This window comes from Apiospora marii, assembly GCF_038362585.1.
Source record: "Apiospora marii strain CBS 49790 chromosome Unknown utg000013l_segment0_segment0, whole genome shotgun sequence".
Lineage (NCBI taxonomy): Eukaryota > Fungi > Ascomycota > Sordariomycetes > Amphisphaeriales > Apiosporaceae > Apiospora > Apiospora marii.
Window position 1 is genome coordinate 1,577,600 of NW_027117384.1, and position 27,881 is coordinate 1,605,480.

The 27,881-nt window shown below is 53.3% G+C and overlaps 8 protein-coding genes across 8 annotated transcripts; 3 read left to right on the top strand and 5 right to left on the bottom strand.

The window, feature by feature from the left end:
• Positions 1-1,123, bottom strand: PG985_015623 (uncharacterized protein; the record flags this gene model as incomplete). The annotated part of the gene is made up of 2 exons (XM_066835389.1): positions 1-786; positions 860-1,123. 2 exons carry the CDS (start codon positions 1,121-1,123, stop codon positions 1-3), a joined length of 1,050 nt encoding a protein of 349 aa, XP_066676592.1.
• A 1,725-nt stretch (positions 1,124-2,848) lies between these two features.
• On the bottom strand, positions 2,849-5,222 carry PG985_015624 (uncharacterized protein; the record flags this gene model as incomplete). Its single annotated transcript, XM_066835390.1, has 2 exons — positions 2,849-4,143; positions 4,208-5,222. The coding sequence occupies 2 exons, from the start codon at positions 5,220-5,222 to the stop codon at positions 2,849-2,851; spliced, it is 2,310 nt and encodes a 769-aa protein (XP_066676593.1).
• Positions 5,223-6,643: 1,421 nt separating this feature from the next.
• On the bottom strand, positions 6,644-7,604 carry PG985_015625 (putative GTP-binding protein SAR1; the record flags this gene model as incomplete). Its single annotated transcript, XM_066835391.1, has 6 exons — positions 6,644-6,684; positions 6,740-7,039; positions 7,096-7,161; positions 7,230-7,269; positions 7,342-7,445; positions 7,586-7,604. The coding sequence occupies 6 exons, from the start codon at positions 7,602-7,604 to the stop codon at positions 6,644-6,646; spliced, it is 570 nt and encodes a 189-aa protein (XP_066676594.1).
• Positions 7,605-8,556: 952 nt separating this feature from the next.
• On the bottom strand, positions 8,557-10,797 carry PG985_015626 (uncharacterized protein; the record flags this gene model as incomplete). Its single annotated transcript, XM_066835392.1, has 1 exon — positions 8,557-10,797. The coding sequence occupies one exon, from the start codon at positions 10,795-10,797 to the stop codon at positions 8,557-8,559; it is 2,241 nt and encodes a 746-aa protein (XP_066676595.1).
• Positions 10,798-16,356: 5,559 nt separating this feature from the next.
• PG985_015627 (ATP synthase subunit delta- mitochondrial) lies at positions 16,357-17,166 on the top strand (the record flags this gene model as incomplete). Its single annotated transcript, XM_066835393.1, has 5 exons — positions 16,357-16,458; positions 16,520-16,549; positions 16,682-16,835; positions 16,902-17,080; positions 17,134-17,166. The coding sequence occupies 5 exons, from the start codon at positions 16,357-16,359 to the stop codon at positions 17,164-17,166; spliced, it is 498 nt and encodes a 165-aa protein (XP_066676596.1).
• Positions 17,167-19,514: 2,348 nt separating this feature from the next.
• PG985_015628 (uncharacterized protein) lies at positions 19,515-20,948 on the top strand (the record flags this gene model as incomplete). Its single annotated transcript, XM_066835394.1, has 1 exon — positions 19,515-20,948. The coding sequence occupies one exon, from the start codon at positions 19,515-19,517 to the stop codon at positions 20,946-20,948; it is 1,434 nt and encodes a 477-aa protein (XP_066676597.1).
• Positions 20,949-21,562: 614 nt separating this feature from the next.
• On the top strand, positions 21,563-22,450 carry PG985_015629 (uncharacterized protein; the record flags this gene model as incomplete). The annotated part of the gene is made up of 1 exon (XM_066835395.1): positions 21,563-22,450. The coding sequence occupies one exon, from the start codon at positions 21,563-21,565 to the stop codon at positions 22,448-22,450; it is 888 nt and encodes a 295-aa protein (XP_066676598.1).
• Positions 22,451-23,598: 1,148 nt separating this feature from the next.
• On the bottom strand, positions 23,599-24,018 carry PG985_015630 (uncharacterized protein; the record flags this gene model as incomplete). The annotated part of the gene is made up of 1 exon (XM_066835396.1): positions 23,599-24,018. One exon carries the CDS (start codon positions 24,016-24,018, stop codon positions 23,599-23,601), a length of 420 nt encoding a protein of 139 aa, XP_066676599.1.
• Positions 24,019-27,881: the final 3,863 nt, after the last annotated feature.

Genomic DNA, 27,881 nt, shown 5'->3' on the forward strand with positions numbered 1-27,881 from the left:
TCAAACCCCAGTCAGTATGAAATCGTAATTGACCTCCCATTTCACCCCCTTGCCGCCGTCGTCATTTTCGTCTGCTGCTGCTGGGACGAAGCGGACGCACAGCTCCTCCTTGGTGGCGAAGACGCTGTCGTTGCCGACGTAGGGGCAGTCGGCGTCGAAGACCTGGGTCGTCAGCGTGCGGAAGCCGGGCGCGCTGACGACAAAATGGACGTGGGCGGGCCGCCAGGGGTGACGGTCCAGCAGCTGCAGCAGGCGGCCGCTGGGCCCGTCGTCGGGGATCGGGTAGGGCGTGGGCCGCAGGCAGAGGAACGAGTAGGCGCCGTCGGGGGCGCGGGCGGCGAACTTGCCCCGCAGGTTCAGGTCCGGCTGCGTCGGGTCCTGCTGCTCGTACAGGCCGTTGGGGGCCGCTTGCCAGACGTCGAGGGTGACGCCGGGAATGGGGTCGCCGGTCTCGGCGCTGAGGACGCGGCCGTGCATGTGGGTGAGGAGGCGGGGGGCTTCTTGGGCCCAGTCTGGGGTGGTGGTGGTGGTGGCGGTAGTACTGCCGTTGCTACCGTCGGGGGGAGAAGAAGGGGACGGCATCTTTAGGATGCTGCCGCCGTACGGTAGCTCAGGCACCGAGGCCCGGTAGAAGGGGCCCAGGATAGCCGAGGGGGTCAGCGTGGTGCCCGGCTGCTGGAGTAGCTCGGAGGTGATTTCGTCGACGAGCGACTCCAGGCCGAGGATGTCACAGAGCAGCTGCGTCTCATTGCGTTTGTCATCCGACATCTGACCGGCTTGGTTGATCTGTGTACGTTGTCAGCTGTGGTTCTGCTAGCGGTGAGTGTACATATTGCCGGGATGCCCCGTGGTTTCTTACCATGTCGACGCCGGCGGTCCACTCGGCAACGGTGAGATCCACCTCACGGGCGAAGTCGTGCAAGTGCCGCACCAGGCTCGGCATGATCTGGGCCAAGCGCGGGTTGGCTTTGGGGCCGGTGGCAGCTATGACCATGTCGGTGAATTCCGAGTCATAGTCTGGCTTTTGGGACGACGAGGAGGAGGGAGAAGGGCCAGCAGCAGAGGCCGACTTCTTCCCCTCGGCGCCATTGGCCTTGCCAGCTGCGTCGACTGGGACAAGCATCTTATCGCAAGTGATGGATGAACGATGGTGAAATGTGGGTTTCCCGCGTGATATTGGATTTTTGTTCTTCGTTTACCGGGGCCAAGCTTGGGCGTGCGTAGTGAACAACCGACAAAATCAGGGTTTGGGACGAATTTCAGGTATAATGGGCAAGAAGAAGGTTCTGTCACGCTTTCTTCTTCTTCACGTGGGAGAAGCAAAAGGAAAGTTGGCAAGGTTTGGCTAGAGTCGAGCGATCCTTTTGGGCGGCTGATCAGTCTTTAGTTGGGAGAAGCCTGAGTAAGAAAACCTACCTGAGCCAGAAATCGAGTCAAGCGACTCGACTTAAGTAGTTCAAGTTCAAGGGGGGAAAGCACAGTTCACACCCTACCTACTTGGACACGTCGTGACTGACCCTGAGTAGTACTGGGCCAATTTCGTCACCCGCTGCCGGCCAAGGAAGGGAAATCAGGCCATTCATAGATCAACATCATCTAATTATCTGTGGCAAGCAGCACAAAGGGCGAGGCAAGCAAATCTAACCCAGACCGCAGCAGAGCCCGCTGCCGGGCCTCTGCACCGCCTAGATCGGCCTTCATCGTTGTACATAGATGTATGCGCTCGTTTCAAGAAAATCCCCTTGATTTGGCTTGCATCGGCCGACAGAGAGTGGGAATACCATCATGGGTAGCTACACGGGGAAGGGGGTTACCATTGCCACCGAAGTCGGCCGGTCCCACCGTGATGAAAGCACCATATCCAATATTATTCTTCCCAGGGGAGATGCCAGGAACCGTCTCGTAGGACGAACATCAGCAGATGGGCACAGCGGCGGCCCCTTCGTCACGATGCAAACATGGCGTCACAGTGGCCCCAGTGATTTCTCGAAATAGCTGCACCAGGAGTCCAGAACGTAAAAGCAGATTGCCTGTCAAAAGTGATGGGTCGACACGAACAAGACAACAGCAGGCCCTCTCGTCCTGTTCGATGGCGTAGCAAACCTGCCTCATCTACTACTACAACTGTATCTAGCAGCAGGCTACCCAGATTTCCAAAGTGCTGATGCAATCCCCGTTTGGTTGCAGAAAGCGATGCGCTCCTGCAACCAGCCAGGGCCGAGGAATAAGAAGTGACATGGTTGGCTGACCGGGCTCGTGGATCGAGCGAAGGTGTCAGTATCCGCCACGGGGCGTCAATGGCGGCAGGGAGCGTGGATGCGCTGGCTCGCCCGGTCCTTGTGTAATTGACACTGGTTTGTTGTAGAATCACAAGGGAGAATCGGCCATGACCACGCTCGAATCGGCCCCTCCCCTTCCCCTGGGCTGGCTGGGCAAGCCATCTGTCATTTGTGACACCTCAAATCAAATGCACCCAAGGGAGGCTGCAGGACCTTGCATCTCTTCGTTGAGATGACACCGCCTTCTTTGATGCCAGGAGCAGAGACGGTTCACTTCCCCGGCGGCGGAAGGACGGGTGCGATGCAAGTATCCCGCCGGACCCTTGCTCCAGAGAAGCTTCCTTCAGCGGGCCCGTAGTCAGTTGCTCGTTGCTTTTTCATCCCGCATTGGCCATCGGCGTTTGGACGCACTATCTATCGCCGCCCCCTTCGTACCTCGGCGTATCCCTTGTAAAGCGTTTCATTGCAACGATGAGAACATTAGGCACTGCAATCTGTAATGCCGCCTTAATCTTTTTGGGAAGGGGCGTCTTCTTTGTATTCTCTGACTACTATGCTTTGGGCCCATTCTAATCTTCTTTTTCGTCGTCGTCAACAACGCTGTCTTCAAACTCCCCATTCTCGACGACCTCGTCGTCCATATCATCCGTCGTCTCGTCCTCGGTGGTGTTAGAACCGCGGAGAAGGCTTTGTAGATCATCTTGGCTGATGATGCTGTCCAGACTGCCAACCTTGCGCAGTCGCGTCTCTTTTCTACCCAACTCGATCTCTCGTTCCACCTTCAGTCTGTTGCTCACGAACTTGAGCTTCGGGAAGGCACTCTGTTGTCCCTCGTGAATCATCCGAGCAAGTCGGTCCTCATCGGGATCGTCGAGGATTCGGAACACATCGCTAGGTTTAGACTTGGGCCAAATCGTAATCGTACCTCCGAACTGCTGGAGCCAAAGCTGAGACCAGTCCTGTCCCAGAGGTCGAGGCAGCAACTCCAAATGCTTGAGAACCTTGAGCCATTTCGTGAGATCGAGCTTAATATACTGCTCGGCGGCAGATCCCAAGTAGCCCCCACGCCAGCCACGGCCTTTCCGGTGTGTGACAGGGGTCCCGACAGTACCTCTTGATGAGAAGAAAAACAAAGAAATATGTGGGTTGACCTGACTGACAATCGTAAAGTTGACGTTGAAGTGCAGGTTCAGTGCTTTAATAGGGATATCAGTCCGGAGACTGCCATCCTTCCATTTGTGGCCAAACGAGTACGGAGACAGGCTCCCATCCTGATTCTTCATCATGAGGACAACCGGGTTCAAAATACCCGGAACCGCAGCCGAGGCCAGCACTGCAGACCAGATAACGCAGTCCGGGCTGGTGAGGTAGTTGCAGAGAATGGTCGGCGAATGCGGATCAGCAGGGACGCAAGACACGTTGAGTATGCGGCCAGTCCTCTCGTAGGCCTCACGGAAGGTCATCGACCCATGCGCCCACCAGCTACATTGGCGAGCCCAGTCCACCGAGTCGAACCTCGCGCCTGTCTTCCACCATCGAGGGAGCCACGTCGAGAGAGGCTCGGAACATGCCTTGATCTTATACGCAAGGGCTGGTATGAGCAGTTGTTTTAATTCTTCATTTGTGCGTGTCGCAACCAAGGCGGCAACAAGGGCACCGCCGCTAGTTCCCGTAATCACTTCTGGGATCAAGTCGGCTTCTAGGAGAGCCTTGACAACTCCGAAATGGTAATAAGCAAAAGTAGCACCGCCGGACAAGCACAGAGCGGTGCGGCCATAGTTTGCGTGTAAGTGTTTGAACAGCGTTCTCTTCTGCTCGAGGGGGATCTGCGTCGTGTTCACGAGCAAGCGAGTACTCTTCTCGACTGAGCGTACAAAGTATCAGTGCTGTATACACAGCCAAGATGGGGCGAGGGCGATTCTACTTACCTTCGTCGACGAAGTTCTGGACCAGGTTCTTGGTTCCATAATATGTTTCGCTGTACAGCCTCGGATTCTCGACTCCGACAAAGTTACTCTTGACACAAGCCTCAATCATGACCCTGAGCTCTTCGATTGGTTTCTTCCCATCCGAGCTCGCTTTCGTGCCTCCATTGGATGTGACAGGTGCGCCGTTGGCGCCGGTTTCCTGCAATTCAGCAGCCCGCCTTAACTTGCGGATTTGTTCCCATACTCGGCGGACCGTTTTCGAGTCGTAGTATGCGTATTCGTTCTCTTCCTTCCAGGCCGTGTTCCCGAGATAGCTGTCCAGCTCCTTGGCCGCATGTACCCAGTCCTTGTAGCTGCTGGTCGCGCGCAGATTGCGCCGCAAGTTCTCCCTCTCCCCGCGCCAGGCAATAAAGTATTCGTAACCCCATACATACAACCTTGTCGTCATATAGGCAAGGCAGAGTCCAATGATCCAGGCCAGGGTGAATAGCAAGAACGGGATCCGTAGCAACCCGTACAAATACCCCTCTCGCGCTTCGTCGACGCTACGGCCCAGGGCCTTTCTGCGGCGCTTTTTGCCAGGCCGAGACACTCTTTCGTTGACGGGGGCCCAGTCATTTTGCGCCGAAATCAGGAGGCTACCCTGGCTGCCATGGCGCTGCTGAGTATTGACGCTGGTCGGCGGCAGCAAAGTCGTAGCGCCGGGATCGGGTAGGGTGAGGTTGCTTCCGCTCCGGAGATGGGGACTGCGTAGTGTCGAGCCGTCGTCAGGGGAAGAGTTGATGGGGTCCGGGGCGGCCAGGGCGGCCTCGAAGGCTGCGATATCTTCTGGCGGGACGTACTCGACGTCGTAGCCCGGCAGCCGGGTATGGTCGAAAGTCTCGGGCGGGAAACCATAGTTGTGATGGGGCTTCCCGAAGAAAGTGACCCGCGGCTTATTGGCCTTGGCAGACGTGGACGAAGGCGAAGAAGGCGCAGGCACAGACATGGAAGATGGTGTTTTGTTGTTTGCCATTGTCGTCGTTAGGATGTTCGAGAAAAGTCTAAATGCATCATAGCCGTCCCGAGCGTGACTTTGACTTGTTACAGATCGTCAAAGAAGAGAGGTAATAAAAGATGAGTTGCCGGGTCAGGTTACCCGCGGCGAGAAAGACGATTGCATTACAAGAAGTACGAGTCTAGTCTTATTGTATTTGATTGATGTCTACCGGAAGTACCAAAAAGAAGATGCAGGTGTCCTCGTGGGCGTGGGAGATGGAAGGCTGATCAGCCGGTGTCAGACAAGGGAAGGGATGACGTCGCAAGTGGCTTTCAATTGAAGCGCAACATCGCACTCTCTGCGCAAGCGCATTTGCGGTTCGTTGGGGAGCCGCTAAGAGAATCCATGGGGACCTCGATGGGGGGTTTAGGGGGGCCTTATTACGTTTAATGGCATATGTAGGGGATCTGAGGGGGCCCAAACGCCCAGAGGGGGCCCCTACAAGGCCCCTACAACCACCGGAACCCCTTCCACAAATGGCCATTGTCCGCCCCAGCAACTCTCGAGTCGAGCAACGGGGGGGCTACCCGAGGTATCAATATAAGAAATCACCTTTAATATCGTGGCTTCGTCTGACGATCCATAATCAAACCCGAACCACGACTCTCAGTAAGATGGTGTGACTCGAGAACCTCGGGTTCACGCCGCAACAAAATCATATTACGTTGCATCGCCCTGTGTTCCAATCTGCAATTGTCTTGGGAGGATTCCGACTACGCCTCTATCCGCTCAGCGGCAGTGTCAGGTCTCAAGCCTCAAGAGATGGTGACATGGATCTAATGTTTAGTGCTCACGAAACAAATCTCGTGGGATAGTTTGCTCATTTGTATACGTGGGAATTGGAGGATTACTCGAAGGCCTTTACCGTAGTAGTAATAAACCAAGATGGGAGGTTATTGAAGAACTTCAAACAGCGAATCAAACCCACACGTCCAATATACGGTATCAGAGATTTGATTGGGAGCCAGCCGCATCGAGTAGGGGGCACCAGCAAGACACCGGACTAACCAAACAGCTAGACTTTCCTGACAGCTACCTAGCAGTAGATACGATAATAATATAAGAGTAGTAGTCGGGTTATTACACTCGTATACTATATACCTCGGGTGTTCATACCACTGATTATTCCATTCGAGTGCTTTGAGCACCAGCAATTCATCTGGCTATTCCGGTGTTGATTCAATGTCACTTCTGCAACCGTCCAGCATTACGACAATGGAGTCAAACAAAATCTCCCAGTTGGGAAAGCAGAGACGGAGTAGATTGAACAAAGTGTCTATTACCGTGGACTCCAAAAACAAGTGCATGATGCGATATCTGCCCTAACAAAACGCCGAATTCACTGATTCATTGGGCGAATAATCCGCCTCCACTTCTCCCGCCAGACACCCGTCCGTTTAGACGTATTGCGAGAGCCATCTGATGCCCTCACCGTAGCCTAAATATTGTCAGCATGTTGCTCCTACGCATAGGACGCTGCAGCAGCAACTTACCCTGTCTCATAACCACGCTGCACATGAAGACCTCGACAGGTCGGATTCCCTCAAGAGGCACTCTTCCCTTGCCGGTCGTCTGGTACATGCCGAGCTCGTGGCGCAGCTGCTCCTCGGAGATGGCATCGGGGTGGTCGATCTTGTTTCCGAGAACGACGAAGGGCACCTTCTGGAGCTCCTCCATGGACAGAAGCGCGTCCAGCTCGGCCTTGGCTTCGGGGAAACGCTCGTGATCCTTGGCATCGACCAGGAAGACGATGCCGTTCACCTCGGGGAAGTAGTCCTTCCAGAGTCGTCGGGCTGGTAGGAGATTAGCAAAAAGAGCTTGTCTATATAGCCCAAGATAGCCGTCGTACCTTGCTGGTGACCTCCCAGATCGAATGTGGTGAAGCGCACGTTGCCAATAGCAAGCTCTTCGGAAGCTGGTGACGTTGTTAGCCTATGGACACGTGCCCAGGAAAACGATCGGGTTCCGCTGGCAGCGACATACTGGGGTGGAGGGTCGGTTGAAGGATGGCAACTCGGTCATTCTGTAGAGAACCAAGTCAGTATCACTGGTCTTCGTGGATAGGTCATGGCGCAGTGGCTATGTGGCGGCATACCTTCAACATGTGCAACAGGGTGGTCTTGCCGGCATTATCGAGACCGAGGAAGAGGAGCTTGGCGTGCTTGTTGAGCAGGCCCAAGGAGGACAGGACGTCGTAGACTGTTGTTCACCAGTAGGGCAGTCAGCTTGCAGCTCCCAAGAATGCATGATGGAGGCGGGCATGTCGAGACGGATAGATGGAATGGGTAGGCAGGTAGAACAACGGGGTTCCTCTTAAAGACGTGGGCGCGGAGACGTACACCAGTTGATAATCCACATGATGGCGGGATTGCTATCTCGAGATTCGATGGGAAATATTGATTAGCCAGCGGGGGAGCGATATGATGCTGATTCCTGAGGTCGTCTTTGTCGTCGTGAGACAAAAGGTATGCTGGATGGGCTCGAGGGTGGATTTTGGGAGTAAGGCTAGACTTGGCCAAGTTGCTGCTGCTGCTGCTGCTGCAAAGCTGGCAGGTAGGGCGCGATTTGATTGGTTCGAGATCCACAGTGTGAATTCAGTCTGACGTACCTTATGTGTCCTCTTTGTAGCTGGAAGAGACCCGGCCAGTCAATGGAGTTTATTATCGAAAACGGCTGGCTTGCTGTCTTTTACGAAAATCAGAAGAGTGTCCTTTGCGTTCACCCACCTTTGGAGCGAACAGAATTATATGGATTTATAGATATAGAACCAGTGGCATGCCGCTGACCGGAAGAATGACACCATTCCATGACTCTCGGTATATCGGGCCCGCCCGTAGGAGTTACCACAAAATATCACGATCACATACCTTGCTTTGACCACGACATGAAAGGTCACCTGCAAAAAGGCATACATAACGGGGAAATCGTGGCAAGTCTACTGGTTTATGTTTGTGTCCAATCAAATTGTTGGAAATCTTCAATTGTAATGATGAGCCGGATCGCCATCTGACTAGTCCCCTGATAATGCGCCTGTATCCAATGCCATGGTATCCGTGATGCTGCCGCGCCTCCCGAATGCCCAAAGATCTCAGTCATGAAGAATCGTAAGTGTGACGCAACTCTATATACATAGTAGGCTAGTCCTGTAGACCAACAGGCCGCCACGGTGAAAAGGTAAAAAGTAAAAAAAAATAAACAGTGTAAAATGTAAGGTACGATACGGGTGGAAAGGGTCATAACTCGTAGTAGTTGAAAATGAGAATAAGACCAGGGTATCATCAATGCAAGAAACGGCCAGGGTATGCTCTTTCTAGATGGAAAGAACATACCGAACAGGGTTAGGACCAGCTTTACCTGCCATATGAAGTCCCAACTCTCTCATTCGTACGAGGCCTTGGCCTGGTTGAGGGCGCTTCTCCGGGACCTGACCCTTGCGAGCGCGGTTAAAATGCTTATGCATGTATTTCTCCCGCCGCCTCTGGCGCTTGTGCTCGAGGCCCTTGACAATGTCAATGGCACCTCGGACATGACCCGTGGCGCCAGTATAGGCTGCGTGACGCCGCCGCTGGCCCCGGAGGTTGTGTGCGAAGAACGCAGGCGCACGAGGCAGCGATTTGGTTTGTGTGAGACCGGGCCGGAAAGCGAGCGTCTTATTGAACTCACGTCCTCGCTTGCCAATTTGCTTGGGGGAGGCGCAAGGCGTCTTGTGAGCCTGTTTGGCAGGAGGGGGAGGCGAAACCATTCTCTTGGGAGAAGGCTTCTCGGCCACTCGTCTAGGTGAGCGACCGCGAGCCTTGGGTGCAGGTGAATGAAGTCGCTTTGGCGGTGGAGAACGGTACCTCTTGGGAGAAGTCTGTTCGCCCCTCTTTTTCCGACGATCAGCTCTGCCATTCTCGTGGTGCAGATCCTCGAGTTCGCCGTGAATCCAGACTTGATCGTCACTGTCCCTATCCTGGCCAGCCTTGTAAGAATTGGCCAACTCATCCTCAGGTTCCGAGGTGGGGAAACTGGGATCAATATCTTGAGGGATCAGGCACAGCTTCTCCAGCCGTCTCTGCGTGATGCATGAGATGTATGCATCCTCAAGTGGCCGGTCTTCGTCTAGAGTACCACAGACAAAATCTGTGCTGTCAGGAAGCTCTGGTGTGCCCGGTCGGATTTTGATGCGGCGCGTTTTCTCTCGGGAACGTCGCTGTGAATTAGAAGCATCAGACGAGGAGTCGGATCGGCTTCCAGTCAATGACGGACGTCGATTGACGGGTGTGGCCCCGGACAACTGCAAAAGCGCAGCTTGACCATGTGTCCAAAGCTCGAGGTCTTCGCCCTCGTCTTCGTCATCAGAGTCGGCGAATCCAACTTCGTTGTCCGTATTGTACCCATCTGAGCAATCGTCGTCTGTGCCATAACCAGACAACGAATCATTGTCCTCATCGACTTCCTCTTCCTCCAATTCATCCTCATCATCCTGAGCCACATCATCCTCATCGTCGTTTTCGTCCTCGTCGTCGTCCTCATCGTCCTCATCTTCAACATTTCCCTCTTGCTCCTCCTCTTCCTCCAAAGCTTCGTCTTCGGCTTCCTTTCCGAGTCGGCGAATAACATTCTCCTTCTGGAGCGTATCATTAATAGTTAACCGTGCTGCTGAAGAGGGGTTCTGGCGTATCCAGTCCTCCTCGCGAGGCTCATTGCTAGCAAATTCGCAAAACCTGGTCGAGTCACAGTTCAGGTCCACGGGGTTGGCAGTCAAATACTTCTTGGATCGGACAGCCACAGGACTGTGAGACGATCTTCGAGGAGTCAACGATCGCCGCGAGCGACCTGTGGAAGGAGATCGATATTTTCGTAGGGTTGAAGGGGATCCACCATTGTTCCGGTGAGTCGGTTCAACGAGAGTAGGAATGGAAACTTGGGGATTTTCCACATCCGGAGGGCCAGTTTTCGAAGTGCATGCAAATTTGATGCAAGTCTTCCGCTGAGGAGGATCCATCGGCTCCGTTGCAATAGGCTTCTTGGGTTCTGGTTTCGGTCCGCAAGCGAAGGATATGCATCGCTTCTTTGCCAAAACATCAGGACGTGCCGGCTGACTATCGGCAGCTGCTGGGTTCGTGGTCTTCTTTGGGGTGACATCGATATCTGAAGGCTGGGGAGACTGGCCAGATGACCTTAGCTTAGAGGTGAAGGTATCACCAACCAGGGGACCCAGACGGATGACAGGAGGCGGGGGGCTAGGAGTGTTCGTGCGTGCTGGGCTCGTGAGCCCAGTGTCGCTAGTGAGGTCGGCGGTGGAAGCGAGGCTGGCAGTGCTGTTCAAGGAGCGACGTCTTGCGGCAAAGCCGAGAGTGACGGGAACGGTTTCCTCATCGTCTGACTGGTGCAGAGCCTTGGTCAGAAGAGACTTTGAAGGCTCAGTGCATTTCTTGACGGTTGTTCGCTGGAACTGGCTGTTCATGGGTTCCGAACGGGAATCGTCAGGGGGTTCGTCGACTTCCGCCGCCACCTCATCTTCGGTTTCGTGCTGCATATGTGCACCTTGGGACGACCACGCCAGCATGTTGGACGTGGCAGAGTCGTGTGTTCGATCCCGAGACATCGCAGGTGAGGGAACAGTAATCAGCTAGGGTTGTGGTGCGTAGTGAGATTTGGGCCACTACTAGGCCAGGTGCTCGCAGGTTTGGAGCGAATAATTCTGTCTGGATAGACAAGAGTCGCAATAGTCGTTCAACGACGCGATAGACGGGTCGGACGAGATGCAGGTAGCTACTCGTGAAAACAAGTGTTGATCGCCAAGAGACTTTTTAGAGTTAGAGTTGTTGTTGAAGATTGCACTATGTGCCGTCTTCGCGACCGTGTTGGTGTCCCTAGGGACAGCTCGGCTATAATTCCAAGGGCATGATGTTCTGAGCGAAGTCCGGGTGCTGAGATGTGGTTTTGAATGGTGAAGTGGAAATCCGATCTCGCCGCGCAGGACGAGAGAAAGCAGCTGATGGGCAATGACACAAATTTGCCCTCTCAAGTAATGCCGCGCCGGAAGTGGCACACACCTTCTCAGATGGGGGGAGACAGATGCAGACAGGCGGGTAATAAGGCACAGTCTGTTGGTGTCTTGGCTTAAAGACTGGAGGTGGGCTATGTTTGTTTCCCACTGGAGCAAAAGTGGTTAAGAGAGATCTGCAGGAAGCGAAACCACAGGACAGACGGCAACAAATGCGCCTCGGGGGCCGGAGGGCCTTGCAGGGTCTCCTGTGAAGTCTTGGCCCTAGGTGAATCCTCGAATGACGTTAAGGCGATGGATTCGGGCTGGGCGTGAACAATGGGAGACAGAAGATATGAGACAAGGTTGGTGGGAACTCGGGTTGACGAGTCGAATGCGTCAGAATAAAATTGGAAAGGATGATATCAGCAAGAGGATATCAGGTTTTTTCCTCTTTTCTCGTCTTCGCTACTAAGCTGACAGACAGACAACCAACGAGCAACGGGCAGCGCAGCGCAACGAGGTCGGGTAGTGTGGTTCAGACAGCGCGCATAAAAAGTCAAGTGGGTGATCGCTGGATTGCGTGGGAGAAATGGGCCCTTTTGAGAGGTGAGGTGCGTGCCGTGGTGCCCGATCCAGGTCAGCGTGGTTTGCTTTGCTGTGAGGTATTAACGTGAGAGGCTAGCTCGAGGAGGAGGACACGACCAAGGGCTTTTTGCACATCCCCATTCTTCACTACAAGGTAATCAAATCAAAATCACTCCCCTCTCTCATCTCATCAATGAAAAGGCCCTGCTGTGCGAGTGGGTAGCTTTGGGCGGTGGAGGGGGCGCGCATGCGACCAAGAAAGGGAACCTTAAGGAAAAAAACTGAACAGGCGGTAAGGATGGGGGACATGCGAACCGTCTGAACTGGGGGAAATACTTCTGGGTTGACGGCCGCAAACGCCGGATGCGAGGTATTCTGACTTGCCATTACAGTGTGCATATACATGGCTAGGCCAGTATACAGTAAGTCCCAGCAAGTACTGGCTCACCTTACAGTAGCCCCGCTGACACCGGTAGCCTACTGCGGCGGTACAGTACGGGTTCTTGGAGTACAGTCCGTTCTGTGAGACAGTGGACGGTCGCGTGTGGATCGGATCACTGACTGGGGAAGATGGCTTTTTTTGCTGAGAGTTCCATTGCCAGTTGTCGAGGGGCCCCCTTGATTTAGGAGCTCCTATTGGCCTGCCTCCTAAAACTTTGGCTCGGCCTGTTTGAAAACAAGATGCAGGGTACTGTGCACGGCTATGATCTGGCCCCGAAGCCGCTGTTCCGCCAACCGCTTCGCTTTTACCAGGCCGGGACTATTTCGATGATTTTCTTTCTGGAAACCCGTGTGTACACCCTAGCAAGCGTCTAGCGGAAGCAGATTTTTTCCTCCCCTTCCCTAGCCATGTACAATCTTCCCAACAGTGCCCATTGCCAAAATTGCGGCCGACCAAAATAAACACACAGTGACAAAGAAAACGACCGGCTCCCAAGTTCCAGGGCTACCCTACCCTCATGCACGCGGTACCCTTATGGTGGGTTGGCGGGCCAGTAGCAGGCATCCGTTCCCATCAGCACTTGCATTGACGCATGTGCTCTTGTCTACGATGGCGACATGCATCTGCAAACCGTCTAGCGCGACAGGTAGGTTATTTCGGGGCTTTCCCCATTGGTTTGATTTACCATTTCTCGTGAAAGCTACAGGGCCCAAATCGCCTATCCTGTTACAGAGGGGCCATGGGTTTGGCAGGTAAAATCCCAATGCGGGCTGCATAGCATAACACGGCCATGGCATGGAGAATCAGATCGGTGCTGCTACAGACTACAGCGGCGCTGGTTTCACTTCCAGGTAGGAAAAGGGGAAGGCATATGCCGTATGACAGCTTCCGCTTGAATTTGCAATGCCCAAAGTGTGGGTGTTCTTGTTCACAAGTGAGGCAGTAAGGTCAAGCCCTTGATCCGGCAATAGCTGGGGTTGAGTTAGTCAGTGGAAATTGACTGGTGCTGGTGTCAAGTAACTCTTGTTAGGTCGGGTGCTGTAGGAGATTCAGGACGATTCCTTAACCTTGGTGGCGCCTTCAAGGCCGAATGTGTGCCCTCCTTAGTGGAAAGCAGGCTCGCCAGTCCCTGCATGATGATGATAGACATTCCAATCTTATTTTCCTATCCTTAGTTGCCAGTTGCTACTATCCGTTGATTCGTTCAACCCGAGTCAAGTGGACTGTTCGTTCGTGTTGCTCGACTACATACAAACTTGCAAGGTATGTAGTTAGTGAGTGGTATATCTCCATTCGGGATTCGGGTTGCCTGGGGAATCAGTAACATATCCATATATACATTTGTTAGCAAATATGCCTCTGTGGCATGGACAATTAGGTATTGGACATCAATACAGACAGCACTGAGCCCTCCGTAATCCGTACACCTTCTGAAGATTAACTACGTGTAGATCTAAGCACCAAACGCTACCTATCTTGCATACTGTCAACAGTCACAAAACAATCGGATATAACGAGTAAGTAGATGAACATTCAAATGTATTATTTTATTCCCTATTCGTAACAAGTATCATATGTTTACTAGGCTGTTAGATGAAGTTTGGCTGTTTGCGTTAAGTCATGTGTCTTGTCCATGTCCCCTGCTGCCACAATGCATTCGCATGCAGGTAGATAATCCGGGAATGCAGTCGTCCTTGTTGGGAAACTCAGTCGCAGAAGCAGGAATATCACCCAGTACCAAATGACTTCATCAATACAGTCATTGTCTATCTATCCCCCACAGCAGTCCAAAGCAACATCAAGCTGCAATCGTCTCGATTGGGCCGACGTGGTAAACGAAAGCAACATAAATATGCGTGCCAGGTGGGGGGGATCATCGGGGGGATCGTCCCCGAAGGCTGGAATAGCTGACAGTTGAAACCACAATGTGAAGCATATACCTTACATGTGCATTGAGTTGTTTTTGACTACTGACCTACTACTGTATCCATGCTCATCTCACTGCAGGCCTCGGACTGGCATCCGAAGGAGGACGAAGTCAATCGACCTTCGCTGCCACCCGACTTCCATCCTGGAGATATTCAGCAACGTGCAAAAAGCGCCCAACTCGGTCATTGACCCATCTCCCTCACCTCACACGCACAGATATGGTGGATATGGACCGCCAACCAGCCGAATAAACCACCATCTCGCCGGCGATTACAGCGGCTCGTGCTAGTTGGCGTTTCACGACAGGCACCACGCTCGCGGGTTACCATCTCTGGAAGGATGCTGTCAACCCCGCACGCCTACGCACGCCTAAGCACCCCATCTCTCCCAAGCAACTGGGCGAGCGGAATGATCTGTGATACCCCGCCTAAGGCTTCTCGATTGGGCCGCGACTACGAAGACCCAGAAGGCACATGGCAACATGGGCGCCATCAGCGCGTAGTCGCAAATACCAGCACCATGGCTAGCAGCCAGAAATCCTGGACTGAGGGGTCCAAACCCTGAAGGGCCGTCTACCCCTCCTCGCGCGAGGAGGGAAATCAGGGTCCTCTCTCCTCACCATGACCAGCCAGCAGTGTTTTGTGATGCGGATCGTTTCAGCGTGCTTCCCACAATAGTAGTGTGAGGTGTCTGTCTGTGTGGTGAAGAAAAACACGGTGGTTGATTCAGTAACAGACAATCGTCGATCCTCGGCGGAGTTCGCAAGTGACCGTGTCCTGACTCGGGCAGGAGAGATCGGTTCGGACGGTGCGTTTACGGACAGGCATTGCCAATTGCAAGCACTATCCCCGTTGAGCTTCGTGAAGCTTGTTGGCTCTTGGCGAATGCCGCCCTCAGTAGCTGGTGACGTATGTGAAATACTGATAGTCAAGGCTGAGACGGTCAAGCCAACTTCATACCCTCCACTGTTCAAGCTGACAGCTACGCCGTCCGGTTTCTTGGCAGGGCGGCCTTAGGTTTTGAGCACGAGCTCCGATGATAATAATAGACCTGCTATAGTTTCCCGACCTTTTAAGGTTTCATCACAACATGGACGTCGAAGAAAAGTCATGGCTAATACATGTGCACCCTCTCAAGGTTACGCCAAGATGCCCAACAGTGTTACGGTTGAAATTAAAGCACACATGGCCTCGAACATCACCAACGGAGCCTCAACAGTCAGGGGGTCGGATGCTGCTAGGTACTCTTATCAACTGTGAAAGTCGTTGGCTTGTGAGACGCACTGATCTGGCCGAGGGATACGCATCGGCAAAGATGACGAGAAAAGTCAACGCCAATGTTACGAAAATAGCAGCATACCGCACGCTGCATGCATACTCTGGAGCATAGGCTCACATTAATTTGCACGTTGAGTATCCTCTCCAACCAGCAGCCCAGGTGCCATTACGATCGAGGGGCTCAATATGGGTAGGTGCATGTTGATAGGGGTGTAGGTATGTAGCACATTGACTTGTGGCAGGTAAAGCTGTAGTCTAGATCCGTTACACTTGCCATTGCGCCCCAGCGGGTTGGAGAAACGATTACGGCCTGTACGAGGCTGCTTACTCGCGCCTGCATCAAGACAGATACGCCATTATGAGGAGTGACATAAGACGACCGTCCAGCCTCCTGTAGGATTTCGCAGCCCAAGTGATGTAAGAAGCGTGCCACTTGCCAAAGGACTGCTGATGACATTCCTCAAGGGATGACGAGATGTGGCATGATCAGTAGCATATGGGACATGTACGGATACTGTACGTCGTATGGAACCGATTGACGTGTGACTCGGCTTTCGGGTTGAGGTCTGCGATGCGAATTTGCGAACAGGTCATTCATTTGTTTGCTAGCCGGATATGTAAGGCAGAAAGATGCACCAACCCAGGCCACCATTTTTGCTGAGTGATCAAGTCACATGACAGGGTCGCTCAGCTGTGGCTTAGGTAATCCGAGCTGTGCTCCCGTTTGTACCTAGGTACCGGCTCCCACCCAGCCCAACCTACGGCAATGATGACTTTCGGGCGGCGAGATTATCCGAACAAACAGCCGCAAGCAACCTGGACATTCTCGATTTTGCGTGACGGGCATCGTGAACAAAGAGGCCGCTTCGTACAGTGAAACTCCAATTGACATCACCCGTCATAATGAACTCCCTCCGATTTGCCCGCGCAGCTCTGCGAGCTCGCCCTGCAGCTTTCCGCGCTCCTCTTCAGCGCAGAACCTATGCCGATGCTGCTCCCGACAAGGCCAGTATTCTATAGCTCTTCCGGCGAAAGGCGTTCAATTAGTGCTAACCGATATCTACAGATCAAGCTGACGCTGGCTCTGCCTCACCAGGTATGAACACAAACGCCCTTCTCCGCACCCAATTGCACTGCGACCGGATAGCTACGAATGGCTGCCCTTGCCTTCTCCGTCGTATCCAGCTGTCGCCATTGCGAGCCGAGCTAATATATATGCCGCACATAGGCCATCTACACGTCGCAAGGCGTCGTCCAGGTCAACATCCCCGCCGAGTCTGGAGATATGGGTGTCCTGGCCAACCACGTCCCTGCCATTGAGCAGCTGAAGCCCGGCATGATCGAGGTTGTCGAGGACGGTGGCGCCAGCAAGCGATTCTTCCGTATGTCCACCCATTGCCCGACGTCAGGTTCCGATATCATAAGCTAAACATCTTGGTTCAATTTAGTGTCTGGTGGATTTGCTACCGTACAGCCCAACTCTGTCATGAGCGTCAACGCTGTTGAGGGTTACCCTCTCGAGGACTTTAGCGCCGATGCTGTCCGTGCCCAGATCACCGAGGCGCAGAAGGTTGCGAACGGAGGTGGAAGCGAGCAGGATGTTGCCGAGGCCAAGATTGAGCTGGAGGTAAGCTCTGCGTTCATTAATCACAACGAGAGGATTTCGCTAATGCATCACAGGTTTTGGAGAGCCTTCAGGCTGTCCTGAAATAGATTGTATAGAGTGAAGCCGACTAGAGGGAGCATTCGTGTACATCAAGATTTCCTATAATTCACCATGGGGCGTAACTGCAAGAATTGAGCATGATTGTGGCATGAGCCATTGCCCCTTCCACATTTACTTTTCCCCCGTGCCTTCCACAGCCTTCATTATCATTCGTGCGGTTTGTGTCATATTGCTGTCTGAAACTAAATATGCTAGCCGATCAAACCTCCAACAACATATCAACAGCCCTATTCAACAATATTAGAAGCTAACACAAGCAGTATGACATCCGACGTCAGCCACGGTACCCCAACATAGCACAAAGCTGACGCGCGCTCCGGATCATCATTCGACGACAATGTCCTTAGCCGAGCCATCAGGAAGTGACCAGAGACAGCCGGGGCACTTAGGGAGCCTGGATGACGAAGGCGTCCCCATCGGCACTACCAAATCACGAATTCAACAGTTGCACGGCATTGCACATCCTAATCATCGAACATCAGATGCCGCCTTGCAGGAGAGGGACCGTGAGAACGTATCGATTGGCTAGGGACAGGGTACCGGTCTCCGGCATGTCAAATCTTCAACTCGGCAGCTAGAAGTATCTCCGTCATGGTTGGTACAGCCCGATCATTCCTTTGTGGAGCTGAAAACGCCGCGAAACAAACATAGCGATGCGCATGCCATTACACAAGATCGCCGCAGAGGGCACAACTGTACGCTTGAACTTTCGGAGTGCAGCGCCTGCGGACCTCGTGTCACTGGCCTCCGAGGCAGCTTCTCCATCGATCAGATACGACACCAGTCGACCACGGACCGGCCAGTCCCTGACGGATCAGCCATGGGTGGTGCCGTGGATCGCCGGAGATCGGCCAGAGAGCTCTTTGAGCAGCACGGGATCGCCCGGCCCTCCGGTTGGCTGTCGGATGAAGAAGGCTTGGTTCTTTCAGGAGATAGAAACGCCAGCCCCCGAAGTTTCTGCAGGATTTGTCACGTCTGCTCTGCCCGTACCTGGTCGCCGAGGGTATGCTCGGGCTGCGGTCATCATCTTTGCGAGCGTTGTCTGACTGAAGTGTCCGAGGAGACAGAGGAAGCTCGTGTGCGTTTCTCTCACCACCCCAGCAAAGCTACCAAAGACGTCGGGGCAAGGTATAGTCGTCCACCCGTAACCACTTCCGAGTCACAGGGCCACCTCCAGCAACCCTCTGAAGTATCCCATACCGAATTCAAATCTCAGGCATCACATCAGCAAACGTCGCGGCACCCCGTCCGATATGATGAGGCTCGATCGGGGAAACAACCCCAGGCCCCTGAACAATCCTCTTCGAAACTTCGCCATGAACAGCATGCGGATGAAGCTGCTAAAGATATGTCGATGTCGCACCGGGACAAGCAAAGTTTGGCCTCCGTAGGAACGGAGAAAACCCCTCTCCAATCTCAGCTACGAGTCGACAGTCTTCGCTCGCATCCTACCTGGTCCGTCCAACAGAATCCGTTTCTGGTCGCGGATAGGGAGGCAAAGGCAAAAGCTTCAGAGCCATTGGCAACTGGTAGCGAAGCCGGAACCAATCAGGCCTGCGAGGACGAGGGTTACGAATGCGACGACCCTGCGTGCAGGGCAACGCATGAGGGACACCGCCCATTCAGGCACAGTGCTATTTGTGCATCATACCGGAGTAGTCAGGACGAGGACGTGGAGGCAAGCCCACGGGGCGGCGCCGACGAACGGTCTCGGAGACTAAGGGGTTCGAATCGGAAATCTAAATTGACTGAGCAATCGTCGGCGGACATGGAAGCTCTGCATGCACATCACGACACTATTCACCGCCAGCACTCCGTGGGATTTCACGGACCGCACCACATCGCAGAACACCTAGCTCTGGCGAACGGCCGTAATCTCCGTGGCTCCCATGCCAAAGCTTCGAGAGAAGCTAGTGGGCACTCGACTGAAGGAAAGGCAGTCACAGATTCAGAGGCGAGTGAGATAGATGCTAGCACTGCAAATCAGCATGCCACCAAGCAGCTCGAGCCCCTTACACATGTTCAAGCAACCACCAAAGTAGGCTCGTTTCGCTACAGGGAAGAACCTCTACCACATGGGCATCCGCCGCACGAAGAACATCGCGGACCGACCACGTCCAGGGGGCAAATCATAGAGGACGACATCCCCGAGACTAAGTCTTCCGATTTCACCGAGTCTAGGTTTGAGGCTCACAAAACCCAACGAACTCTTAGACATGTCCAAGGATCCCAGAATATGCGAGATGCAGCAGGCGAAGAGCGCTCATCGCCACGTCGCGAAAGGGATATTCTTCGTGAAATGACATCAAAAAGTCCACTGCGAGTTGTCAAGCGAATGGACTCGAGTAAGTCTACGGGCCAAGACACCAGCACGGGCGCAGGAAAGTCTCCTGGAATAAAGGGGACGCATCCTCTTCCTTCTAGGGAATCGAAGGGGCTGGAGCAAACCAACTCTCAGACTGATTTACAAGCCAAGACCAAGCATACGGAGCAAACATCACATGAAGAGACATACCAATCGTCCAAGACCAAAGCAACCAGACTGGAGAAGGCGGCAAGTACAGCAGCGCTAAATGCCAGATCAGATAGCGACCAGCAAAGCTACGTATCAGACGAGCGCATTGCTTTCAACGGCCAAAAAAAGAGTATTGCACCGAAAGGCCGCATCGCGAGCCCTCCGCCGTGGCTGAAGACGCCGTCGAAGAAGCCCGCCAACGTCCAGGATAGGCTGCGGCCTGTGGATACAAGGAGTCAGAATGACCTGTCTCGTACCAGCGTGGGACAGTCTAGGAACGATGATCGCCCAAGTAGCTCGACACGCAGTCACGATGCATCCAAGAAAATCACCGGTCAAGTGGTCGGCATACAATCTTCAGAGGAATTTCAAAGGACAATGCACACACAGGGCGAGTCGGAGACATGGCTGGGTCTTCCATCGGAACTACAGCAGCAAGAAGTTACGAGCAGGCCGTCCCCTGTGCGGCCGCAGGTTGACAACTTCCAGGAGGGAGCTTCAACATCGAAGCATTTATCTTCCTCGTCGCATAGACACGGTTGTGATCATCCAGATGGTTGTATTTTCTGCGTAGTACCATCACCGACGCCACCTCATCTGCGTGTCCCTGATGTACGGGATTTGGATCAGGATACCCCCAGCCCCTCGATCATCGCCTCTTCAAGCCATGTCCAAGACAAAGCCAGCTATGTCACAAAAACGGTCCATGAGAGTTATCGCAGAGCTACACTGCGTGCCCAAGAGGAGCTTGAGCGACTTCTCGCTGAGACCCGTCATAGTTCCAATAGACAAGCTACTGCGGAGACTCGGGCGACTGCGAGCGGGTTCACCGCGACGCCGGTGCAACAGCGACAGGTAACCTTCCGGGACGAAGATAACTCCCGGACCGAGGCTACATCCTCCTCGACCTTCTACCGAAGCGGGTCCGAGGATACCGTCTCGGTGGCGTCCGGCAGAGCGTCCGACCTAGAAATACACCGGCCCACCCCGATTGCACCCCCGAACCATGACTGTCGATGGAAAGAGCGTTACATGGCGTTGACGTCGGAGATCCGGCAGCTGAAGGCGGAGATGTCGACACGGGTGTCGTTTCACGACGTCGACGCGGGTTCGGGCCGGGGCCAAGACTCGCAGCAGCAGCAGGACGAGGACCTGGGTATACAGGGGCTGACCATTGTCATGCACTTGAGGGGAAAAGATGACCTGGTCATCAACACCGATCTGACACAGGAAGCTGATGAAGTTGACGAGTGATTCATCATTCATGCAGCATGCCCTACAGCTGTCGATCAGGAGTCCCAATGGCCGACTACTTATGCACAATACCTTAATGTCTTTCCTAGAAGTGGTAGATTCAGCATCAATAGTAATTGCATTGCTTTATTAAACCGAGCCTTTGCTGCAAGTTACATGTTTTGCTGGGTCTGGTCTCAATCGTGCTGTTCACGATTTGATGTTTGCCAGGGGTAGCTCCCATTCACGTCCAACGTTTACCTAATATCATAAAAGCTGTCACGAAAGCAAGCAAGGCAGAAAAGTACGGAGGGCCTCAAGAGCAAAGGGTCCTAGTCCTTCATATGTGCAGCACCGTTTAGTGGTTCCAATAGCCCCGTATGCGTTCCCAACGGCTTTCAGCGCAAAACCTGCTCTTTGTTGCCGCAGCAAACGCACACCAAACTGAGGTCTAAACAACAACGGGCCAAGCTGCCCCTCGTTCAATTGCATATTACTACAAGAGAGGTACGGTGACTTTCCGGTGTATATAATTTATGCTTGTCCTCACTCACCGGTCCGTCCTTATCTTTCTCCCTCTGATTCACTAAGGACCGGTCTGCTTGTACCCAACTCTGTTCAGGTCCGTGTTCAAGATGAACCTAATCTCTCGGAAATGTGCTCACTGGCAACCGAACAGCAGCATCTCGTGCGTGGAAAACTGGCAACGTCTGTTGAGGATGCAGCAGATCAACATCCGGCCCGGCTCCGGCCAGCCCGCCCGGTCTATCGATGGCAACCAATATCCGCACACGCACAGCCGAAGACGGGAAACCGTGGACCCGGCCGACCTGTACCGGCCCCGGGCCAATGTCACGATGAATTCAACTAAGGATCTCGACCCCTCCGGAGCTACTACCGAGAGAGCATCTTATCCACAGGAGCAACAGCAGCAGAGCCTGCCCCCTGTCAGATACCAGCCACTCCCAGCACCCCCCTTTGCCAATGACCAGGGTTCTGATGATGGCGGTGACGATGATCTCCCCATGTATATCGGGGGAGACGAAGAGGAGAAAGCGCTCTTTGAAGAGTCCGTTGAGCCCATCGCCAACGTATCTATGCCTAAAGCAAGCAGTCACGTGGCTCTGCCTCCTTTGCGACCAAGTTCGGGTACGGCCGGCTTAACGCAGGCGGTCGCAGAGAAGGATCCAACTTTGCACAACGCACAACAACAACAGGAACAGCAAATCATGTGGGGAAACGATGGCAGCCCGTCGCCGCAGATGTATGACTGGGTGGACCAGGGCGCGGATGCTGCGTCGATCCCGTCGTCCCCTCCTCCCACCTACTCTCCTCTTTACTTCAGCCCCGTCTACTACTACAACCACGTCCTCGCCCGCTTGCCTGACGACTCCATACCGCAGACCAGGCGGCATACGGACCCGAAAAGGCTCCTCTGGGGACGGTCGCCCCTGGCCCAGGTCACTTTGTCAGAGGATCTGGCAGTTACCGACTGGGACGGTTTCGAAACGGGTCGTGGATGAGATGGAAGCCATGGGTCAGGTCAATGGGATTCTAAGCACGGGAATGTGCGATCATGCTGCTTTGGTGAAGCCAATGGTGGCCTTTGCAACTTGGGCGGATGGAAGAAGACACAAGTAGGCAAGGTGGAAAGGCGATAGTCCCTACATACTTGATGAATGATAAAGCTGCCACCTGCAGTTCCAGAGCCTAGCGACTCTCAGTATCCTGGTTTATTAGGTGAATGTGTAGATATATGCTGGTTTGTAGATCCGGCCCGTTCCGGGCACGTGGTGTGCGGCTCCGGCTCCGTGCCGGGCCCTCCCACCTACACCAGTCATGTTGTCTCGCCTTCCCTTTAAGGAAATGAAGAACATGCTATATGTGCTTAGCATGTTTTAATAGTGCTCCTTAGAGATGCTACAGCGAAGCCGAGGCCTTGGCGGACCACAATACAAGCTTTTTATTCCTGGATCTAACAGGCGTGAATACATACATTCTTTGATGCAGCTGCAATAGACGAATCATCAAGTCCAGGCTGTTGACAAGTGCTCATGGCCCGTGACGATCACGGCACTGGCATGCTTGGCCAGATGAGCAAACACGAATATGTTCATCATCTATAAGTAAATATGTGGACTGGGACTGCAGATCGCGTATTTGGTATAATCTGGTCGTCGAGATTGATCCCTTCGGTGCGCATGGAACAATAAACGTGTGCCTTTACTTGCCTTTGTATTTTGGAGTCATAACCTACAGTATAATAATGATGGGCCAATGGGTCAACGGAGCATTCTCCAGACATTCCCCAATCTGCATGATGTACATAAATCAACCGTAAGCTCCGCGTGGTTGGTTCCCAGCAACATTGTAATTATGAGTGGCTACCTGCAAAACTCACCATACCTGCCCCTACCACGCAAAGCCTCATTCCAGAGACCAACTGCTCTCCAAATTGGAGGTCAAACCCTTCGGCTACACAACCTTCATGGCCATCACCGTTCTAGCGGCGCCTACCCGTACGTCTTGCCCTGCTCCTACATATATAGCACTGGGCGAACTGCCTAACTCGCAAGTCTGATAGAATCCGAGAAGTGTTCTCTCATTACCGAAGTCGGCTCGACGGTCGCTGCTCGAGGAAGGTCTGAGTGTCACCGCCGTTGAAGAGAAGCTAGATGCTCTCCTGGGGAAGACTCTCTCCAAGGTAAGCATGCACACCTACCTCATGTAATACATGTATTGTGTGCAAAACACCTGCTGACCAGGAGTTAGTTTTTCCCCACGAAACACGATTCGAGGAGAAGCTTGGCGTCAGCTCCTCTGAGAGTTGTCCGACACGTATGCCAAGCCGGGCCTCGCCCAGGCCGTTGGCGAGGGCATCGCGATGCCTGAGGAGGGTCTCGGAGTTGCGACTGTCGACGAGCATCTGGAAGGTGCCATCGACGATACGATCTCCTTCTTCGAGGAAGTTCTCGAAGTCACGAACGTCGAGAAAGCGTTTGGCTTGGCTGGAAGGCCCCCCTGTGACGGCGTCAGGCTGCACCAAACTCATTCCCCATGGAGCAGAAGAAAAACGTTGCCAACTTAGCATCTTGGTCGTCTGCTAGAACTTATCTCCAACCCTGGTGACCCCCGTGAAGCTGTGCTGTGTGCGAAAAATTCCCCCGTGGGGGTCCTCTACGATCTACGGAACCCTTGCCATCGTCGCGCAATGACCGTTGTTTCGCACTGGATCTGAAGGAACAGGACGCCATTTCTGTTATATACGTTGGCTACTCGCGCCAACCCGCCTGCCGAAGCAAGGTCGGCGGCTCCTGCCAGATGACTGGTCCTTGTGCTTCTAGCTCATTTGAGTAAACATACTGATGATATGATGCCGGAAGGGCCACTCTCACGGCCGAGGGTCACTGCGATACATGTTCCAGGTCACTCAATTTATCGTGTTTCTCGTGCCTGGAACCCGGTATACAATTCGGTCGATGGGATCCCCCGGAGCTTTAAACTCCTCAAAGGCATCATCATGACCGTGATAGGGGCTGTAGGGGTTGGAACCTTCAGCCCTTGTACATATCTTTTACCCCAACGCGATATATTGCAAGACGATACCACCTCCTACAGCAATAGTAGGAACAGACTCATTGACTCTGGTTGATTTGTATTGCGTTTTGATGTGGTCCAATTGCATCACTTGGCAAGCTGCTGATTCAGTGAAGGAAGACAATTTTCTCGCCTTTGCCCGGCCGGAGTCGCTTGGAAGTAACCCCTGGCTAGGATAGGGGGGCAATCGTGTTTGTTGGCTTGCCAGCATCACCCCCCTTTAATCCATCAAGGGAATTTGGTTTGATACTTTATGCTGCGGCATTGTCCGAGTCAACGTAGCCAGCTGAAGAGAAGTCATAAGCGAAAGAAGCTAGCCAACTGACAGGGCTTGAAGCAACCTCAACAAAGAACGGAATTTTGACTTAGTAAGTGCGGCCTAGCAGAGCATCAAGAACCTGGCTATCAAACCCAAGAGAAGCGGAAGACTTGCAGAATACCTCATCGCTCTTCTCTAGGTTGTCCATCCATGCAGGTAAAGAGTCACATTGTAGAAGACGCAATATGTATGTGATAAAAAAAGGTACGCCTAAGTACTATTGGACGAAAGATCTGCATACATGGCTGAAGGGGGAATATCGGGTTTATGGATGCTATTCTTCACCCTGTCCTGCATGCCTCAGGAGTCAGGAGAGCACCATTAGCTTTTGGGTAGCACGAATGCATCAAGTACTCGACAGGCTTTTTATTTCCGCATACTCAGGGATCTCCGGACGAACTGTAGTATGGTGCAGGTGTTCATTACTAAATACCAGAATCCATGACCCGTGGCTTTTTGACTGACAAGGACCTTGATGCCTACCTGAGTGACAGAGGATATCTATTTTTATTCATAGACAGAGGAAATCAGAAAGCTTGAGATCAAATTGCCCGGAGTCCGTTGAACCTTCACAACAGCTAGTAGTACAACCTGCAGGCAGAACCTTAGTGCGCCGCATGGGTTGACCGTCTGAGGATTCCGGAGCAGAAGCGTTGCGCTATAGCGTAGATCGGAAAGCTTCAGCAAAAAGCCAAGTCTTCCTCCAACTGACTCAATTTGCTTTAGAAATTGAGGGCCACCGCCATTTTATTTCCTCGCATCACGATGGAGATTGTTTCCGCTCATTAGTGACAAACGCGAATGAGACGGGCTTTTCGGGCTGCCGAGTCAATGCATATAGTGCCAGATGTCTCTCCCTTCTTTTGTAAAGACCTTGAGCAGACGAAGCCTCATATACTAAGTGACTGACTGGCGATCGCCGTTTTGTGTTCCGCCCACGCCCCTATGCCGACTCATGGTTTCGGGGGCGTGCCCAACCGAAACGACCGGCCAGGCCGTAGGCCGACGAAGCTGAGACGATACGCGACGTGGATGTGGACAAAGGGGACAGGGGAACCCGAGGGCTGGGGCGTGGGCTGAGAGAGACACAGAGAGAGGAGCAGAGAAAGAGAAGGGATCTTCGATTGTGTTTGACCGCCAAGCCATCAACAAGCTTTGCCAATGCCAAGTTGTCATCAGACGGCACCGCGCGCAGAGGGCTCTTGGCAACGCACACGCCCACCATAGCCGACAGGACGGTTCAACGGAGACCTGTGTCTAAGGTTGTCCAACGGTAGGTACACAGCATGTGTCCGGCACTGCGATGCGAGCGATGATGGCCTTCTTTCCGTCTTCTGGCTTCTACCACGAGGCTTCTATTTATTCATCCAGTCTACTTGCTTAAGATCACCGTCCTCTGTTCAAAGTTGTGTTGGCGTTGGTTACATTAAGCCAGGAAGCCTCGAGGGCAAAGTGATGGCCGCGCTTAATGCAAATGCTAATTCAATTAATCAAAAATGACGGTGCAAGCATAGGAAGCGAGTCTGAGTGCAGTTTTGATACACTCTGCACTCGAGGACGTTGCTTTGCGGGGATTATCGGCAACAGCCACAGGCAACACGTGCATACATCTTTAGCTACATATGTACCTAGTTGGGAAGGGTCGCACAGTACAAGACGCACAGTAAACGCCACGGCAACTGACGTCTTAAGGAAGCGAGCGGCCTGGCCTCTCTCTAAGCGACGACTTTCGACATGGGCCCGGACGGCACACCTGCATGCGAACAACTTGCTCGTGCAGCCCAGTCGTTCTTTTTTTTCGTGGTTTTATTCAAATTAGGCAAGTATCCTGGTACACCGAAGCTGACAGCAGGACAGTTGAAGCGATTCTCTTACCGGCTTGCCGTTTTTGCCCAGCAAGCCAGGTGGTGCAACTTGAAAGTAAGCTTTTTCTTCGCCCGCTGTTTCTCGAAAAGCCCTACTACGAACACAGACCATTCATGATCCGGGGGTAATAAACCGCCTTCTACTATTGAGCCTCCATTCGTTTGGACAATACCACCAAAAAACATGTACCCAATTTAATCGATTGATCCCCGGGATCGATCAGTATCTCGCTCTAAATGTGTGTCAAGGACCACTTCGCTCGTGGAGAGGAGAGGAGAGGAGGACCCGAAGCTGGGGTTGGGCAGTGTCTAACCAAGATGAGTACCCGCGGGGAGCCCGGGAACATGGCCGGAATTACACGGGATCACAATCACTCGCGTACATGGCAGGCAACATGGCAATTCGAGTGATTTGTTCGCGACTGTCTTTCCCGTCAGCAAATACTGGAGTTGCGCGCACGAAGGCGGAGTCGTCTTGCTTATTTATGTACGGAGACCAGTACGGAGACGTCGGGGCATCAGCTGGGGGGCAATGTTGCCTACTGATTCGTTGGAGCCTAATCCGAATAGAGGCCGCTGGCTCGGATGACATTTTCATTCTCGAAGCGCGGCGAAGTTGTTTGCTGAACAAGTACTTACCAATGTCAGACAGACGTTGGGGTTTCAGCTGGAGCCCAACCGTCCTCTTCCAACCACACTCCCTGGACACTGCGCATTACTCTGTACTTGAAGTCGGGCAATAGGTTCTGGTTGTTGCAAACCCAATACCACATGCGCATCTCCTTGATGGCGATAGCGCTGCTCTGGGTATAATACTGCCCCTGAGTAATCGCTGGGACAGTTTATCCGTCAAGTGCTATGATCAACGGAATAGACATTGTACCAACATCAAGGGGATACAAGAGAAACGAGTTGAGGAATTCAGATGCACTGCATCTCCGATTGGCCTGAGTCGCCCAGGCCTCTCAAGCCCGGGGTACAGATGTCCCCTCATCGCTATGGCACCAGGGCCCTCCGTACGTTAAGTGCATGTCTGACAGCGTTGCTAGTCCGTCCCATCCAGGTAGGCAATTGTCGGCGGCTGAGTCGAGAAGAAGATGGAAGAAGCAAAGCCGGGATGAATTGTTACCCGGATTTCTGATCGGAACGCGGCACCGTATTGCGGTGTCGGTA